Source organism: Schistocerca gregaria, chromosome 5 (assembly GCF_023897955.1).
Source record: "Schistocerca gregaria isolate iqSchGreg1 chromosome 5, iqSchGreg1.2, whole genome shotgun sequence".
Classification (NCBI taxonomy): Eukaryota; Metazoa; Arthropoda; class Insecta; order Orthoptera; family Acrididae; genus Schistocerca; species Schistocerca gregaria.
In genome coordinates, this window is record NC_064924.1 from 643,515,675 (window position 1) to 643,534,863 (window position 19,189).

Consider the following 19,189-nt stretch of genomic DNA (forward strand, 5'->3'; position numbering starts at 1 on the left):
CAAAATGACGCTGATAAATCATCAAAATGGAAGTTAGTACACAACAAGCATCAATTATTCGGCGCTAAAACGTCGTCTACAACAAATGTTTCGAGGTTCGAGAATGTAAACAATTTTGAGGTACTTTGTTCTAGTAATAGTCTCACAGAAAGTGAAAACAATCGTAAGAAGAGTGTACCGGTAAACTAACGGAAAAAAGTTACGTTTGATCTTCCGAAGCCACAACGTTCAGTTAATAGCAGTGAAAGTGGCAGTAGCGTGATCCAGTCTGCTGTGAGTGAAACATCAAAAAATCGTCTTCACATTTTTGCTGATAGTCATGGCAGAGGCATGGCTGATATAGTGAAAAGCAGTTTGAATGGTGCCGATGTTTGTGGAATCGTAAAACCAGGTGCTAAACTTCAAGAAGTTGTAGCGGGGTGTGATCCTGAGAAAGTAAAAAACGAGTGTGTGATCTTAATAGGTGGCTCAAACAACATTGCCTGCAACGAAGGGAATGATATCGTACAGTCGCTCAGGAAGAAAATATCGGCGCTTCATCAGTCTAAGGTATTTGTTGTGAACATTCCAAAGAGACATGACTTAATCCCACAGTCCTGTGTAAATGAGGCTATCTCACAAACGAACTCTAAGTTAGCAAAGTTGTGTAAGCATTTTAACAATACTTGTGTTGTAGATATAAGCAGTTTTGGACGAGAATTATTTACAAGACACGGTATGCACCTGAACAGATCAGAAAAAAAAGAATTAGGTACCCTTTTAAAAACAAAAATATTGGAAGATGTCCACAAACGTACCCCAAAGTTGGAACCAATCACACTTAAATGGCTCCAGCCATCAAGTCAGACTCAGTTTCAATCTCAAATATTTCAGGAAATTATTAGTAATGAACATACTGCTTGTGTAGCTTCAGATAATTTTTTAGGCAAAAGTTTACATCTGCATCTAACTCCAAAGCAATGACAATTTTTCACCAGAATGTGGGAGGACTTGGTAATAAAGTAAATGACATTACTGTTCTGTTAGAGGAACCACAAGGAATAAAAGATACTGATGTATTATGTTTTAGTGAACATCATGTGAAAGATATTGAAAGGTTGCAGCTAAGCGGTTACTGTCAGGCAGTGCATTACTCTAGAACCATCATGGAAAAAGGTGGAGTGGTAATTTATGTAAAAAACAACATATCTTACAACGCATTAGATTTAAAGAGCCATTGTATAGAGCAACAAATTGAAGTATGTGGTGTTGAGATTACTGTAAATGACATCACAGTTATAGTGTTAGCACTGTATAGATCTCCCTCAGGGAAATTGAATGTATTTCTTAAGCACTTAGATTCTTTATTATCCAAACTGTACTCAAAGTCCAAGAACTTAATAATTACTGGTGACTTTAATGTTGATTTCCTAAATGAGAGCAATAGTAAAGCTGATTTAGTACATTTAATGGAGTCTTATAATGTGATGGCAATTGTAGATTTCCCAACTAGGGTTACTGTTAACAGTAAAAGTCTGATAATAATATATTTATAGATAAGTCTAAATGCAATGAGATCACTGTACATCCAGTCCTTGGCCTTTCTGATCATGGTGGTCAATTACTTAGGCTCAAATACATCAGTGTGTGCAACAGTCCTGAGCATTCCTGGAAATCTTTTAGGATTATAAATGAAGAGGGCCTTATGAAATTGAATGACAGCTTAAAAGAGATAGATTGGAGCGCAGTATATAGGGAAACAGATGTAAACAAAAAGTACAATTCATTTTTAAATGAATTTATGTCTTTATTTGAGTCCATCTTTCCCAAAAAAAATAGTTAGAAATAGTCATACAGGCAATGCCAAGAAGTCTTGGATCACTACAGGGATAATAACATCATGTAGAACAAAGAGGATGTTATACAGTTCTCTCAAGATTTGTAATGATCCAAAGAAACGACAACACTACAAACTTTACTGTAGCATTCTCAAGAAGGTTATAAATAAATCTAAAAGTATGTGCATAAAATCAGAAATTGAAAGCTCAGAAAATAAAATTAAAACTATTTGGAATGTAATAAAGAGGGAAACTGGCAGGAAAACAGAGAACATGTCTCAGGTAGAGATTATAACAGGGGACAGTATCATAAAGAAACCTGAGTTGGTTGCAGAAATATTTAATAACCACTTTTGGAGAGCAGCAGAGAAAACAGACTGTAATGGTTCTATGGAAAAATCATTGTCCCTCCTACAGAAAGCTATTAGCAACAGAATCCCACAGTTATCGTTACCTCCAGTTACTGTAAGCAAAGTCATAAGAGTAATCAGATCATTAAAAAATAAAAATTCTGCTGGTGTGGACAATATTTCTAGTACAATACTAAAACACTGTTATAAATTTGTTAGTCCCGTCTTATGCAACATATACAATACATCCCTACAAGAAGGGATTGTCCCTGACAGACTAAAATTGGCTGTAGTGATTCCTCTCTTTAAAAAAGGTGATAAAAACGATGTAACAAACTATCGCCCAATATCCCTATTAACTACCTTCTCGAAAATTCTTGAGAAACTCATACACGGGAGGATTGTGGATCATCTCAACTTCCACAGTATCTTAAGCAAAAATCAGTTTGGTTTTCGTGCTGGTCTTTGTACCGAACAGGCAATATTCTCTTTCAGCAACGAAGTTTTGGAAGCCATTAACAAAAAAATGTCTCCAGTGAGTATTTTTTGTGATCTTACGAAAGCCTTTGACTGTGTGAACCACCAAATTCTTTTGAAAAAGGCAGAATACTATGGTTTAGGTGGTACTGTTGGCTTGTGGCTGCAATCGTATCTGAAGGATCGGAAGCAGACAGTAATGCTAAATGGTTCTTCTGCCTCAAGGCTCCGTTTTGGGCCCATTGCTGTTCCTCATCTTCATCAATGATCTTCCTCTTTGTTCTGAGACAAACAGCAAATTTACCCTGTTCGCTGATGATACCACAATTCTAATTGATGATTTGATAGATCACAATCTTGAACAAACTACAAATACTGTCTTTAATGACATCTTAAATTGGTTCTCCTCAAATGGTCTCTCACTCAATGCAAATAAAACTCATTATATGAGGTTCCATACATCACAAAGTAATCTCAATGAAATTAACATAAAATGTAGAGATCAACCAATACAGAAAGTTGAAGATACAAAATTCCTGGGTGCTTATATAGACAGTAAATGTAATTGGTCAGTTCACATTCTACACCTATGTAAGAAACTTAGCTCGGCAACATTTGCATTACGGGTAATTTCTTCAGTGGCTGAAGTTGACGCCATTAAGGTTGCCTACTTTGGCTACTTCCATTCATTGATGTCATATGCTATCATGTTCTGGGGGAACCAACCACTTGCAAAAAAAGTTTTCACCGTCCAAAAAAAAGCAATCAGAATAATGTGTGGGGTCCATCAAAGACACACTTGCAGGCACTTGTTTCGAAAGATAGGTATCCTAACAACTGCCTCACAGTATATTTTTTCCTTGCTGACCTTTGTGTGCAAAAATTATTCTATCTACCAAGACAACAGTAAATTCCATGGCTATAACACCAGAAACAAAAACAATCTACATGTCGAAATGAAAAGTCTCACTCTGGTACAAAAAGGAGTTTACTACTCCAGCATTAAGCTGTTCAATGCTCTCCCACTACATATCAAATGTGTTCATACAGAACTGCCAAAATTTAAACAAGTTCTCAAAGATTACCTGGCAGAGAGATCTTTTTATACTGTGGATGAATATTTGAAAGAAAGTGTACATCATTACTAAACTTAATGTGTCTAGAACCAGTTCAATTGATTTTATTGAGCATTTGAGCCTAATCACAGTTTTTGCAACAACAAATTGGCTGTACCTGTATTTACTCATGTAGGCCTAATGTCTGATTTAACCTTGTGCTCTTATTTGTAACCTTTATTTGAAACTTTTTTCTGTTAAATAGTTGTTATGTTATTTAGCTGACATTGTATATATTACTGTATTTATAGTATGTCTTACTTAGACTATGTACAATTTGGCATTGAATTGCCCTTGTATTTATTGTAAGTTTAAATTGAAACCTGTACAATTTGACACGTTCCATATCCTTGTGATTGACTCACTAACTGGATCTATGGAACATGAAATTAATAAATAAATAAATAAAACATTAAAGTCACCTGAGCCAATCCTGCACTAGCCTTCACAATGCTGGTGACCTGAAACTCACTCCCCAACACTTCCTGCAGCTGCTGGCTTACACCTTTGCCATGTGGACTGTCTAATAGCAGAACCTCCTTCTACCTATTTGAAACTTCAACTGTCTTAGAGTCCTTAACTATTGAAGTCTACTGCGTGTTAACCACACCTATAGCTACAAGAGGCTCGTCTCCACTGAAGTCGGACAGTTGGTCAAACTGTTACGCAAAGTACAACTGTCTGAATATCTCTTCCTCCAAGTAGCCTTCTTACAAACTACCAGTTCCATTTCCCAGAACCCTTCTCACTCCTCATCCTATCTAGTTCTTCCTTTGCATTTTGTAACTGCACTTGAAGGGCACAGATCTCATACTCCTGTTCCTCTATGAACTTATTTCTGCTACAAATTCTGCATTTCCAGGAGAGAACCTCGCTAGAGTGCCCACTGGCTTCCCCATTTCATTCCTCCAACGAAAATACTTTGAACAAATTTCACACTGTAACCTGCTACTAACAAACCTATGACAAAGCCCACACTTCTCACTCAAGGTAAAATGTTAATGACTGCTGAAAAACTAAATGTCTATGTTATGTAAGTTCCGTTACTACAGTAGAACAATTTAAAGAACTAACAACAGTGACCTCAAATTTCACTCTAGCATCTTCTTCTATCAATACTACTAAACCACAACTAATATCAATACTACAAAAACTTCACAAAAACCATAAAATCAGGTGTCCACTGGAACACTCAATAAACCTGAACACAGTGAGTGAAAGTTTTAACTAAAATATTTCACTAGAAACAGCAAGCAAGAACAGCTGAAAACTACCTTACTAAATTTAATAAATCACTAAAATGCAACAACAACTTTATAAAACACAGTGAGCAAAAGGTTCCGTTATTTCATCAGAAACAGAATAAGACACCATTGAAAACTACTAAATTTATAACTGAATACAAAGTATAAAAAACTTTGTCAGTACTTAACTTTAGAACTGCTATAGCTGCAACTTCACACTGTGAAATGTAGACTCACTGTGGAGATATTAATGAACAATTGAAAACTACTAAATTTAATAACTGAATACAGTGCACAGACAACTTTATCTTTGTTCTTACAATTTAATTGGATAGACAAAAAATCTACCCACCAAGCAGCAGCAGCAGAATGTGCATATAAAAGATGGTTGTAACTGGCAAGCTTTTGGAACCAGTGGCTCCTTCTTCAGGCAGATGAGATGAAGGGGAAGGAAGAGGGGTGAAGGAAAAGTACTGGAGAGGTCTAGGAAAATGGGTAGATTTCGGGAAAGTCACCCAGAGCCGCATGTTGGGAGAGACTTCTTGTGTGGGGTGAGAAGAAAAGACTCTCCTTCTCATCTTGTGCCTGAAGAAGAAGCCACTGTATGCCCAATAACGTTATTACTCTCCTAATTTTTTCTAAATAAATTAGAAGTGCACATGGCTGAAAATTCAGATACTTACTTGTGCAAGATCATTTTTTTTTTATACATTTGAAAAGTGTCCTGATTTTTTAAAAAAATAATAAGAGAACCTTGGCATGATTGATTGGTCAAGTTGCTTACTCTCATGACAGAATTTACTGGTTGCAGAGGTGCATGTAATTAAATGTCGTGCTGTATGGCAGAGCGAGACACTGTGTTGACAACAGAGCGAGACACTGTGTTGACAATCAACAGTCATATTCAATTAAGAATGAACTTGCAAATTGTGATTATGGTTCCACATCACCTGTAGAATATTTCAGAAAAAATGCAATTTTCAAGTTCATTCCTAATTAAACATCCACACAACATTTTTATTGCAATGTCTGTTCACAAACATTCCATGCTATCCAACTATACTTTTTATATAAATTAACTGGTTCAAAAATGTATTAGACATCAAGGTATCTAGTGACCAGTTGCCAATGCGGAAGTCGACAGCCTTGCAAAGTAAAAAACACAATTCAGCCCTTAGCTTTCAGAATTTTTCATTTAATTTTTGCTACAGGAGAATAAGAAACACAAGAAACAGGAAAAGTAGATGACATACCGATGTTGGAGGGAGGAAAAATATCTTTTCAATACTGGTTTAAGGGAACAAAAATTAAAGGGAAGGAAAAAAAGTAAACTTCTGGACTTTAAAAGAAATATATCACAGACACAAATATTGTCAACAACAGTTTATGATCATGAACATAAAGAAACAAAAAATGCAACATAGTTTAAGAACTGGAATGTATGTTCATCACAAGTGATATTTCCCACAAGCAAATATATAATTATAAGAGTTGCATTATTGTAGCTCATAACATTAAAGAAAAAGAAAAAAATACCATTTTGGATGATTTAAGTACAAAGAGCATTCTGATATTCAAAACAAAGGGCTCTATTGTGGATTTACTCAAAAGTATGTGTAAAATGAATCTTCCTCAACTTGCAAGTTATTAACTGTGGTTTTTCATTCAGTTTAGCTTATACAAAATTCAGAACTGATCAGCAGTGCAAATAAGGAAAAAAATACAACATATTTGAAGTTTTCACATCTGAATCCATCATTAATAGATATATTTGGCTACCAAAAACAGGAAAGCTTCAACAGTATCTGTAAAAGGAACCAGTTTGTGTATGAATAATATGACATAAAAACTTTAAAAAGTTCTTACAACATACTCTTCCTTAAATTCTAAAAAGTGCACTGCTCAAAAATGTTTATTCATCTGACCTCCACATTTTTCATCTCATCTGAGAAACAAAACCCATATACTCACACATTTAAAAGATTTCATCTTTAAGTGTATCCACATTAAGCCCTTGCAGTCTATAATACATTCATCCAAAAACATACACTCAAACTCTATAAAAAATAACCACATATAAGAGAAAACTTAACAAGTTGTGACTAGAACAAGCTGCAGTGCAAGCAAAAAATATCAAAGCATGACAATTCAAAAGTGTGCAAAAATAAAAATTAAAAGCTAGTTATAGTGCATTTAAATGCAACATCCACTGATTACAACAAAATGCTAACTTTCATGAGCATTCACAAATACATCACTTGATCTACCAACAGAAATTAACTTAGCTTCCTATTACTGAATTTATTAAAATACTATTAAAAAGAACACTATGAGCAAACACAATTCTTGTGCCCATGAGATAACTGTCACTGAGAATAAGTTACAGATTCCTATACTCCACTGTACACTTGAGTGACAGCTGCAACCTCTTCTGGATTAAAATTGCTATAGCACTCCAACATTCTGATTATTACATCAAAAAATGTATTTTAGAAACTGTCTATGGAAGAGAATCTTCTAGTTCTTTATTAGTCTGCACATGACAAACAGGAGTACAGTTGCACAGGAAAAATGTCTGCATGCACCCAATCACGTTTACAACATTTCCAATTGCAGATGTCTAAAGTATTCCTTTCAAAATATACACACACCATTTCTAAATCTTTTACACACACTAATTCAATTGACATGTGGCACCTATTTGTTGTCAACAAATAATATGTTAAATGAGAAGGTTTTAAATAATTACTTTGCCATTTTTAAGAAGAGTGAAGTAGTATAGACATCTGCTACTTCTTTTTGAATTTGCATGCATTTGTATTTCCCTGTGTGCATTGTCTTGAGGGCTTCAATAACAACAAAATGAATAAAATCAGATGGCAACCAATTCACATCTGGAATTTGTCACTGTCATATATGAAATACAATTTCAGACTTTTGACAATGAAACATAAAACAAAGTATTCAAAGGACCGCATAAAAGTAATTCAGCAACAATGAAAAAAATAATAAAACTAAACCAAAATGGTATCAAACATTACTGCACAATCCCAAGCACCAGTCAAAAGAATAAAATGAGACTTCCAGAAAAATGTCACTGAGTAACTGAAACCCACTGCATGCCAAGAACAGACAGGTCATTTGGTATTCCCAGAATTTTCTGAAAGTTGTTTTTCCCACATAGATTTGTCAGTCACATATACAATTTATATCACTTGAACAGAGAAATTTTGTATCACAACAGTGGGAATAATTGTGCTTGCTGAACATAAAATGTCTTTGCTAAACAAAATGTTTTTGTGCAGTAAAAAACTCATGCAATTGACAGATAAAAATGTTATTTGATTGTAATACAAAAGTATGGAAAAATGAATCCATCAAATATGTTTGTAAGAACAAAAAATGTTCACATGGGAATAAAGAAAATGACATGATAAATATCTGCCGCAAGAAACATATTTTGAACTATAATTACACCAAAGATTATACAGAAAAAATTCTGTATTTTACAATACTTAAAAAGACATTATACCAGACAACAGCATTAAGAGATAATAGGAAACAATGAAAGAAATAAGACAAGGGATGAGTCACAAGTTTGTCTGTCACAGTTCACTTTCCGCTCATGTAGTATTTGCTCATTTTTAAGGTAAAATATAAACTGGCTGAATTATTTAGTTCCCTGATGTTCATTAAACTTAAATATCTATCAGTCTCTATTCATGCCTACCATAATGTAATAACATGCAGGCAAAAACTGACAGAAGTCATTACTGACACTCTTTTGAAGGGTGTTAGAGAACTGGACAAGAACAACAGATTTTGTACCTCAAGTAAATTTAAACAACAGTTATAAAAGATAGATTAAATGTGTAGCACCGAAAGAGATCAGAACAGTGCTCTAGGATCAAACAAATTATGACTTGTGAAGTACGATCTCTAAAACACATGAAAATGTGGTTATGTACAAATCGGATTAAACTGGCAAATGCAGTGTAATGACATCACCTTATTTTATGTTCAAAATGCCATAAAATTTAAAGAAAAGAAATCAGATAGATACTGAGACAATAACTGTCTGTTTTATCTTCTGTATACTTTTATTCACACCAATTTTAACATTTTAAGTGAAAGAAAAACTTATTCACAGTATGTTCACAATGGTAAGTATTTATTGTGACATATCTATAACATTTATATAAATAGGTTTCTAAATAAGGTGTCATCTCTCCTTTTTTGAGAATCATAGCCTTAAAATCTTTAATATGGGTTTCAGCAGTATAAGGCTTCCTTTCTGAGCTCCACTTTCTTGACAAAATGCAGGTTAATGCCTTTTCCAGATCTTCATTGGATTCATTCCCGTAACAGAACAACATGATGTATGAAGAAAATTACAGACTGAGGACAATGACAGCATTAACTCTATGGCCAGTTACATGCTCCCACTGAAGAATTCATTCTAAAAGTCAGAATCACACACACAAATTACAAATTCTTCACTCAAATTATGCAACTTGGAATCATATGTACCGAAACATGTACATGCTGTGTGAAGTAAACATTTAGTTACTCTAAACAACTAACATTAAGGTACTAAAATATCATTTTCAACAGTTGTTTGTATTTGTGCGAAGAATAAATGCCACATGTGGAGCTTGAAATATCCACACCTAAAACTAATTAATACCACTTCAATGGTAAAACGGATATTACACTTCTGTAAAGTTAAACAGGTTTCAAGGGAATGGTTTGCCTACACTGAAAATATGTGTCTTTTAATATTTGCAGTCTTTAATGTTGACCTGTATCTCAGAATTTTCGAATGTGAAGCAGGAACTATAGTATTTGTAGCATATAAGAATACTTCTGTACAGAAAATGTGACCCGAATCTACGTTTGACTGTCATCACGCTTCGTGGTCAGCTGAGTTAATTCCAATCAAAGACTCGGTTTGCTCATCTTCACAGTCAGTAGTCCTGAAAATAATGAAATCATTAAAGTAAAATGAAAATATACCAAGCAGTCAACAAGTCAGTGAAGCAAATTAAAAGAATAGGTTCTTTTATGTGGTGATGTGTTGGTACCAAACAACAGAATTGAGAGAACATTACAAAATGTTAAAAGTTTGAGACCCAAAGAGGCTCAATTCACACACTATTTTTTTAGTTCTCATCAATGGGGAGAACCCTCAAAAATATAAAACTATATGTATAGAAATACTGCTCTAATGAACAGTGTTTGTAGACTACACTAGCTGTACACAACTTAACATTATTCATTGGTGACACTTTAGGCTTTTAATAATGAGAAATATCTTTGCCTGAGTGGCTACACACCAACCAGTGGCAAAACATACACATAAAAGACAGTTGTAACTAGAAAGCTTTCAGAGCCAGTGGCTCTTCCTTCAGGCACAGGATGAGAAGGAAAGAGTCTTTCCTTCTCACCCCACAAGGTAAGTCTCCCCCGACCCGTGGCTCTGGGTGAGTTTCCCGAAATCTACCCCTTTCTCTAGGCCTCTACAGTCCTTTTCCTTCACCCCTCTTCCTTCCCCTTCAACCCATCTCCCCAAAGGAGGATTCACTGTGTGATGAGACAATCTGGGATATTTTTTTTCCCCTCTTGTTCTGCCATCTGCCGCCTTAAATTTTTTTTTTAAACTAACTACCATTGGAAGTACCGTGTGGCTAGGGCCTCCCATCAGATAGACCGCTCGCCTGGTGCAAGTCTTTCAAGGTGATGCCACTTCGGCGACTTGCGTGTTGATGGCGATGATATGAGGATGATAAGGACAACACAACACCCAGTCCCTGAGTGGAGAAAATCGCCGACCCAGCCGGGAATCGAACCCAGGCCATTAGGTATGACATTCTGTCGTGCTGACCACTCAGCTACCAGGGACAGACACTAATTACCATTAACAAACCTGTATATAATCTACTTTTTCATAAAGAGAAAGGTTGGCCCTCAGTTTTACAGAATATAACAGCAGATCTAATTTTGTGCTTAGTTTTATGCATGCAATTGATTTGCTGATTTACTTTGTCTATGCCTAGTTAGTATCATTTGTTATAGGGCAAAAACAGTTTTCATAACTCAAATTCTATTGCTGACATATAGCCAAACATAAATTCTGTAATGATTGTAAACATTTGGAAGACGAAATGCTAGTATTCTTAAAGTATCTATTTAACTCTAATTGGAAACATGTTAGCAAAACCAGCCCTTAATTCATTCCAAAGTAATTTCCAATTTTGTCAAAAGTATTCTTCGCATAACTATATATTTATATTAATTTCAACATTTTAACAAATAGTTCGGCCTAAACCTTGTAGTAGAAGAAACTGTTAAAAAGGAACGACTTTTTTGATGTATTCAGTTAATTTTGTGAGTTAAGTTTTACTTGTAATTACAGTAAATTTAACTTCGAACAATGTGTAGTTTCAGCACCTATTATAGCGAGGATGTATAAGGGCCTGGTTTTTGGTCATGAACCAGTCAGTCCAAGGTTGAGTCTCAGACAGGAACCTGTGTTGGTTAGAATGACAACAATGCATCAGCTTAACAGTGAAATATGTGTACACCAATAGGCTGTGTGTTAAAGCAATGACAGTGACTGTTCAATATATTTGAAAGACAGGTAACTGTGTGGTTAGGGTTTTACAGCTCGCAGATTTACAACAGTAAACTATTGTAGCAGTATGTGGATGTTGGTCTGCAAACTATTAATGAGGCTTATGGAAAGTTAAACAATAGTGCACTGGCCCTATGAAATGTGTGTAGGGGGATTGAGAAAAACGAAAGTAAACATCTGCAAAACGCAACTGTGCAGCTGTTGGCTACATTCTTTACCATAGTCAGTGTCCAAATCAGAAACCCCATTTTGCACCCAGAGTAGCAACGCAGTACATTGACACCATGGGCAACAAACGAAGATAATAAAGCAGGCAAACCACTACAACTGGCTCTGAATGCTTGCTGGTTATTTATTTATTTATGTATTTATTTTACCTGGCAAGATTAGGGCCTTCAGGCCCTCTCTTACACCTAACCAGGCATACTCAGATTGAACGAGTTACAGTTTCTACATAACATTAAGGAAATATAGCCTATTATGCAGTATTGATGTTAAAGAAAAAAAAAAAGATATTATAACAGTAGTACAATGATAATTATACCAATAAAAATAATTATAACAATCAAGAATAATAATAATAATAATAATAATAATAATGACTATGTTTATGAAAGTAAACATACTTTTCTTTTCTGAATGTCAGTCCCATTGTTAGTGGGAATTTTCTCGTTATGTTCTTGCAGCTTGTGAGTTATTCTCATCGAGCAGAGACAGGTTAGAGGAAGAGAAATAGAACGGTAAAATTCGAAGCTGTGATGGAGAGGAGAAAGAAAGAGATGGAAGGGGCACAACAATGGTGGCTATACCGTCCCTAATATGTAAGTCTTGAGTTCCCTCTTGAATGTTGAGTAGTTCTGGATAAGACGAAGATCACATGGGAGTGCGTTCCATAGTCGTATGGCTGAGATGGAGAATGACACGGAGAAAGATTTTGTGTTATGTAAAGGTACAGCCAAGATGATAGACGTATCCGATCTGGTGTTGCGATTGTGGAATGATGATAGGTGTTTAATGTGAGAAGATAAGTATTGGGGGCACCAGTGGCTAAGAAATCGATGAAGTAAGCACATCGTGTGGAGATCATGTGCCTTATGTGGGCGTATCCAACCTAGCTGGGAGTATGAAGGACTGATATGATCATACAACCGAATATTGCACACGTATCTAACGCAAGCATTCATCACTAGCTCGAGGCATCTAGAATTTTCACTATTTGTGCCATGTTGAACTACATCGCAGTAGTAAAGATTAGGCAAGACTAGTGTTTCGACTAATTTTTGTTTAACATGGGTTGGAAATATTTTTCTAAATTTTTGAATTGCATGTAGGGAGGAGAGCGATTTCCGGCAAGCTGTGACTGTTTGTTCTTCCCAGTTTAGGTGTTCATCCAAGATTATTCCAAGGTCTTTTACTGTTTTTTGGTATGGTAGTTGGGTACCATTGAGGAGTATTTTAGGGACTGTTTCGCAAAAGTACCGGCTGATTAACTTTGGATGAGATATAAGTATGACCTGGGATTTCTTGGGGTTTAGTTGCAGACCTAGGTTCTGTGCCCATCGGGAAACAGAGCAAAGATCTGCGTTCATACTCGCTACTGCGCCAGCAATGTTTTTGGGGCTTGCACTTATGTACAGTTGGATGTCGTCGGCATAAAGATGGTAGTTGCAGGAGTGAATCACTGAAGAAATATCATTAATGTACAGTGAGAAGAGTAGTGGACCAAGGACGGAGCCTTGGGGAACTCCAGAGCGCACACTTTTCCATGATGACTTTTCCGACCCACAAATTCTTCTGTTTTTGAGGTAGCTGTCGAACCAGTGTATTGCGCTGTTTGAGAAATTCAGCTGTTTCATTTTAGTTAGTAATATATCGAAGTCAACTGTGTCAAAAGCCTTGCTAAAGTCAAGCAGTGTTAGGATAGTAGCTTCACGTCTGTCCATAGCATGTCTAATGTCTTCAGTTACTTTGATTAATGCGGTTGCTGTACTATGGTGCTTTTGAAAGCCTGACTGATATTTGTCATGGATGTTATGAGTTTTGAGGTAATCCGTCAGCTGTTCATGGACGATGTACTCTAGGGCTTTAGAAATTGCAGGTAGTATGCTGATCGGCCTGTAGTCACCTGGCGACTTAGGGTTGTCAGTCTTGGGTATAGGCTGAATTAAACTTTGCTTCCACTCAGTAGGATATGTACTACTGACAAGAGACAGGTTGAAGATGTCTGTGATAACTGGAATAATAGTGTCTACGACGTTCTTAATCATGCCAATGCTCACTTCATCATTTCCTACTGCCTCAGAAGAGATTCTCATAATTGCCTTGTGTACTGTGCCTGTAGCGACATGTTTTAGGAAAAACTTGTCTCTCGAGAGATTGATATCTTGGGGCTGGTAATTCGTCACTGCGTGGCAGTTTACAGCTGTTGAGAAGAAATCGTTTAATTCTTCTGCAGACGCTTGATAAACAGCGTCAGATATTCGCTTCCCTATACCGAAAGTGCGGAGCTTTTTCCACAGTTCAGCAGGTTTTGATATGCCGCATACGACAGAGCGGGCATGTCTGATTTTGGAATTCCTCACGCTTTGCTTGGTTCTGTTTCGGAGTTTCCTATAAGCTTCGTACGCCTCAGGAGTTGGGTTACGCTTGAAGGCCCATGCGCAGCATCACGTTTATTCATTAACTGGCGTAATGCAGTGGTGAGCCATGGAGCAGGAGCTCTCTTTACCTTGACAGTGCGTTGAGGAGCATGTTTATCATACAGTGCAATAATTTTGCGACATAATTGCCGAATTTTTCCGTCTAGAGTCAGTTCATTGCTTATATCATGCCAAGGGACGTCTGAGCAATCCTTTTGAAGAGCGTCATAGTTAACATTTTTTTAAGTTTCTGTAGGTTACCAGGTGAGATTTTTCTTTGGTAGTATGCATTGAGTAATTTAAGAATATCACGTCATGAGCAGAGAGTCCCGGAGCGGATGTCTGATTGGTGCGGATTATTTTATCTGGTCGCTTTGTTGCTATTATATCTATGATTGTGTGGCTGTGTGGCATGTGATGAGTTGGGTCCAGTGGTGTTAAACTCATATCATTGGAGTGGAACAGTCACCTTAGTTTTTCGGCAGAGGGAGATTTTAACTGTAAGTCGATGTTTGTGTCGCCCATAATGATTATGTGTTCATACTGTGTCACGAGTGAGGACAGGGCAGACTGAAAGGAGGACATGGCACCGACATTTGGAGGTTTATAGATTACTCCAATTAGCAGCTTCTGATTTGATGCATTTATTTTGAAAAACAAGAACTCTGTTTCTCCTTCGCCCTTTGCATCCGATGTGCATAGTACAGTAGGTGTCAGATCAGAGCGAACATAGGCACCCACACCAGCTCCGCGTCGTGTTTCACGATCTGGAGAGAGTAACCAGCGATTCAGATAGCGTCAGAAGAAATGTTTGGTTTCAACCAAGTTTCAGAGACGAGGATAATGTGGAACAGCGATTGGCAGAACAGGTCACAGAACTCGTCAAAGTGAGCCGTTAGCGACTGCGCGTTCGCGTGGGCCACAAAGAGCCCGCCGCCGGAACCGGTCCTTCCCATTGTGGCCGCCTGTAGGACCGAGCGCGCTCCGTTTACCTGCTGGCCGGAAGAGGGACAAAAGCTGGATTTCGCGGGGCAAGACATATTTACAGGTGTGTCCAAGGTCGCGACTGACTCAAGCGTCTGTGGACTAAAGGTGAAAAACACGCTGGAAGTATCAAAGAAGGGAGCGAAAAGAAAGATGGAAAGTGGCAGTAGTGGTTACGAAAAAGATAGTAGTAGTAGTAGTGGTAGTGGCGAAGATGAAAATAAAAGATATAGAAAGGTGGTTGTAAGGAGATTCCTGTTAATGGAGAATGTTAATTCCCATTTGACTGACAATATGAATATACATGAGCACCTATGATAGACAAATAAAGAAACAATATTTTTGTGAAACAATTGACTGATTTTAAATAGAGTACTTATGGTACTTATAGAAATAACGGAGCTGTATTTAAGCTAAAAAAAAATGAAAAGAAAGAATAAAAATTAACTTATATTAGACAGATTACAATATGAGACTTTGTGTCTCGCGAGATTTCGCTCAGTCTTTCAGTTCGAACATGTTTGTCACCGTTTTCCTCCCTCTTTCCGTCTTTATTACGATCCTGCCATCCTGGGTCAAACTGTGTGATCGCAGCGTTCAAAACTTTTAGTCTTTCGCGCGTCAGATCTTCCCTCAGGGTAACCCCACTCTTGGCGAGTTTTCTTTTCTGAGCAAACACTTCAGCTCTTTTCCGGTAAGACACAAATTTAATTATTATGGGCCTGGGTTTCATGGCACCTGGTATCCTGCGCCCAACACGGTGGCTTCTGTCAATATCGGCCACGTCGATCTGCACGCCAAGTTTCTCACGCACGAGGCTAATGGCCAGGTCGTCGGTGTTTTCGCGATCGTTTTCAGCTACCCCGAACAAGTGCAAGCTGTTCCTTCGCTGATACTGCTCAATTTCATCGGTGGCAGCAGACAGTTTAGCTTCTAGGTCGGCGGCTTTTTTCTCTTGTGCGGCCAGGGACTTCCTAAGAGACTGGATTTCGGTGCTGTTGCGCCCGACAGACTCTAGCAGTTTGTCCATGACCGCGGCCGTCACAGAGTCCGTGATGGATTGGACGATTACGTCTAGCGTGTCTTTGCTGTGCAGCGCCGCAACCATCTTTTGTGTGTATATTCTGCAGCCGATTGGTGAGTAGATTTTTTTATCTATCCAATTAAATTGTTTTAACATACCATTTCAGTTTCATGCTGTGTATACGTGTCTCTAGACTCACATTTTAGTATCCAGAGATTGATAAATTTGATTGTGACTGGATTATATTTGTGCTCAACAGCGTGTGTGTTGACTGTAGTGTATAATAATTTACTCTTATTAGTTGCCCATGCTTTAATACTGTTATTAAACAAACTTGAGTCCTGTAAGGGGTGCTACTACTTGCTAATATGGGCATGGTTTGGTCTAGCCAGAATTGTGGCTTGAGACGCTGGAGTTGGTGGTCGTGTGTGTGTGTGTGTGTGTGTGTGTGTGTGTGTGTGTGTGTGTGCTTGCTCGTGTGTGAGATGGTGGTCTTTCTTTACTGATAAAGGCTGTGGCCGACAGCTCAATGTAAGTGTCTTAAGTGTCCCTGTCTGCAGTTTAACATGCCTTCTTTACAGTAAGAAGCAATCTGTCTTTTCCTACATTGTTAATAGTCTTACCTGGAGCTTCCACTACTTGATTTGTCTCGGTAACATATTTGAATGATTAATACTGCAAGATCACAGGTTAATGTAAATGTGAGATAAGTTATTGTAAATGTGGAGTGATGGTACATTAAGAACTGGTGTGCAACTGTCAGAATGTTCAATGCAAGCATGCAAACATGCATCGTATTCTACAGGTGCCAGATGTCAGTTTGTGGGATGAAGTTCCATGCCTGCTGCACTCGGTCAGTCAATACAAAGATGGTAAATGCTGTTTGTGGATGATGCTGGAGTTGTCGCACAATGATATCTGATATATGCTCAATTGGAGACTGATCTGGTGATCAGGCAGACCAGGGCAACATGTCAACACTCGGTAGTGCGTGTTGAGTTACAACAGCAGTATGTGCGTTAGTATTATCCTATTGGAACATGCCCCCTGGAATGCTGTTCACGAATGGCAGCATAATAGGTCAAATCAACAGACTGATGTACAAATCTGCAGTCCGAGTGCATGGGATAATCACGAGACTGCTTCTGCTATCATACGAAATTGCACCCCAGACCATAACTGCCAGTATAGATCCAATGTGTCTCGCACACAAATATGTTGGCTGCAGGCCTTCAACTGTTCTCCTCCTAACCAACATATGGCCATCACTGGCTCCAATGCTGAACCAGCTTTCATCAGAAAACACAACAGACCTCCATCCCTCCCTACAATGAGCTCTCGCTTGATACCACTGAAGTCGCAAATGGTGCTGATTTTGGGTCAGTGGCAGACACGCTACATACTGTCTGGCTTAGGGTTGTCCTTGAAGTAACCAACTGTAACTGCTGCTGCAGATGTATTAAGATGAATCGGAGCCATATGCTGAACACAACGGTCATCCCTCTAGTGCCACGTGCTGTCTGGAACCAGGTCCTCTTGTGACTGTATTCTCCAATGAGTACCACTGCCAGCAATCATTTACTGTGGTTACATTCCTGCCATGTCTTTTTTCTGGGGTATCACAGAAGGAACATCCACCTTTCCATAGCCATATTACACAACCTCGTTCAAACTCAATGAGGAGGAGTGGGTGCAGATCACCACCTGTTCCACCACCACCCGTGTCACACAATTCCAGCTCATGCAAGCTACCCAACTGCAGCTGCAGAGGGCACTTTTGGTACGTGTGCACCATCTTCTATAGTTTTGAGCCACTTAGATGCTGCATCCGTAACCAGCATCTGTGGCTGCTCTGTATTGGTGACATCACCAGTCCTGTTTGCACTCTACGGCGCAGCTGGAAGCGGATGCCGGACACAGTGGTGCTCCACATTACTGACATCTCAGCCCTGGCTTGGTTGCAGGCGGCTTCTGTGCTACCCGATAGAGTAATACTCATTGGCAAGGGAACACAGCTTTGAACTGCTTATAGTTGTTATAACTTCCTACGTTACATTTTTCTCGGCATGTGTTCTCCGACATAGTTTGGACGTGTTGTTTCCTTCTCTCGGATTAGTGAATAATGCTGGTTCACATGGCCGCCAGCGCACTTCACACAGATGTTGGGCATCGAGCAGTGATGTGCCCAGTGCCCTGACACCTCAAGCATTAAGGTGACCCTCGCCTTGACTTGAAGGTATCCACAGTGACCACCATCTTAGCCACCAGTGAGAGGTGAAACAACTTCAAACTTTCAGAGTTGTCCTTGGTGACAGCTAGCAGGAGGGGTCCATTTTCACTTGTGTTCAAGAATTTCATGGGCACCCTGAACCCGAGGTCCTCCAATTCTTGTTTACGATCATCAGAAGCTGCAAAACACAACCTCTATCATTGTGTCTCGGTGCGTGGTGTGAGTGTAAAACAGCTCCTTGTGCACAGCCACTTCACTCATCACATGCCTCTAGTTGTTGCATTGTGGAGTTTGAATCACACCAGGTTTTTCCAGCAGACTTCAATGTGAAGTCTTCCTTGACCTACTGTGAGATGGTCCGCAGAAAACTGCAGTAGTAATTTAGTACCTGAACAATGACATGTGGCAGTCTCAGCTGCTTCCATACCAAAGGTTGTTGGCTGAGGGAGTTAGCTCAATTTTCAGACTGTCGGTATTACAAGAAGTGAATAAAACTGAAAATTTTGAGTCTAAAATATATGAAAATGAGGAGGTGAATCAAGTAAATTTATTCTATCAAAAACACTAGAAGGTTATGAAATAAAATCAATTAACTTCTGATCTGTTTAACTGAATTGCAGCCTTCTAATTACTTAGAAGTAATGTGTGTTTCTAAACATCACCTGACCACTGGTA

At 38.2% G+C, this 19,189-nt stretch overlaps 1 protein-coding gene across 2 annotated transcripts in view; it reads right to left on the bottom strand.

The window, feature by feature from the left end:
- Positions 1-6,371: 6,371 nt before the first annotated feature.
- Positions 6,372-19,189, bottom strand: part of LOC126272249 (solute carrier family 35 member F5) — a 142,927-nt gene continuing 130,109 nt past the window's right edge. For both annotated transcript variants that reach the window (XM_049974961.1, XM_049974962.1), the window contains one exon: positions 6,372-9,979. In XM_049974961.1, the coding sequence (XP_049830918.1) occupies positions 9,910-9,979 (70 nt within the window). In that variant the 3' untranslated portion in view covers positions 6,372-9,909. The remainder of the gene's footprint in view (positions 9,980-19,189) is intronic.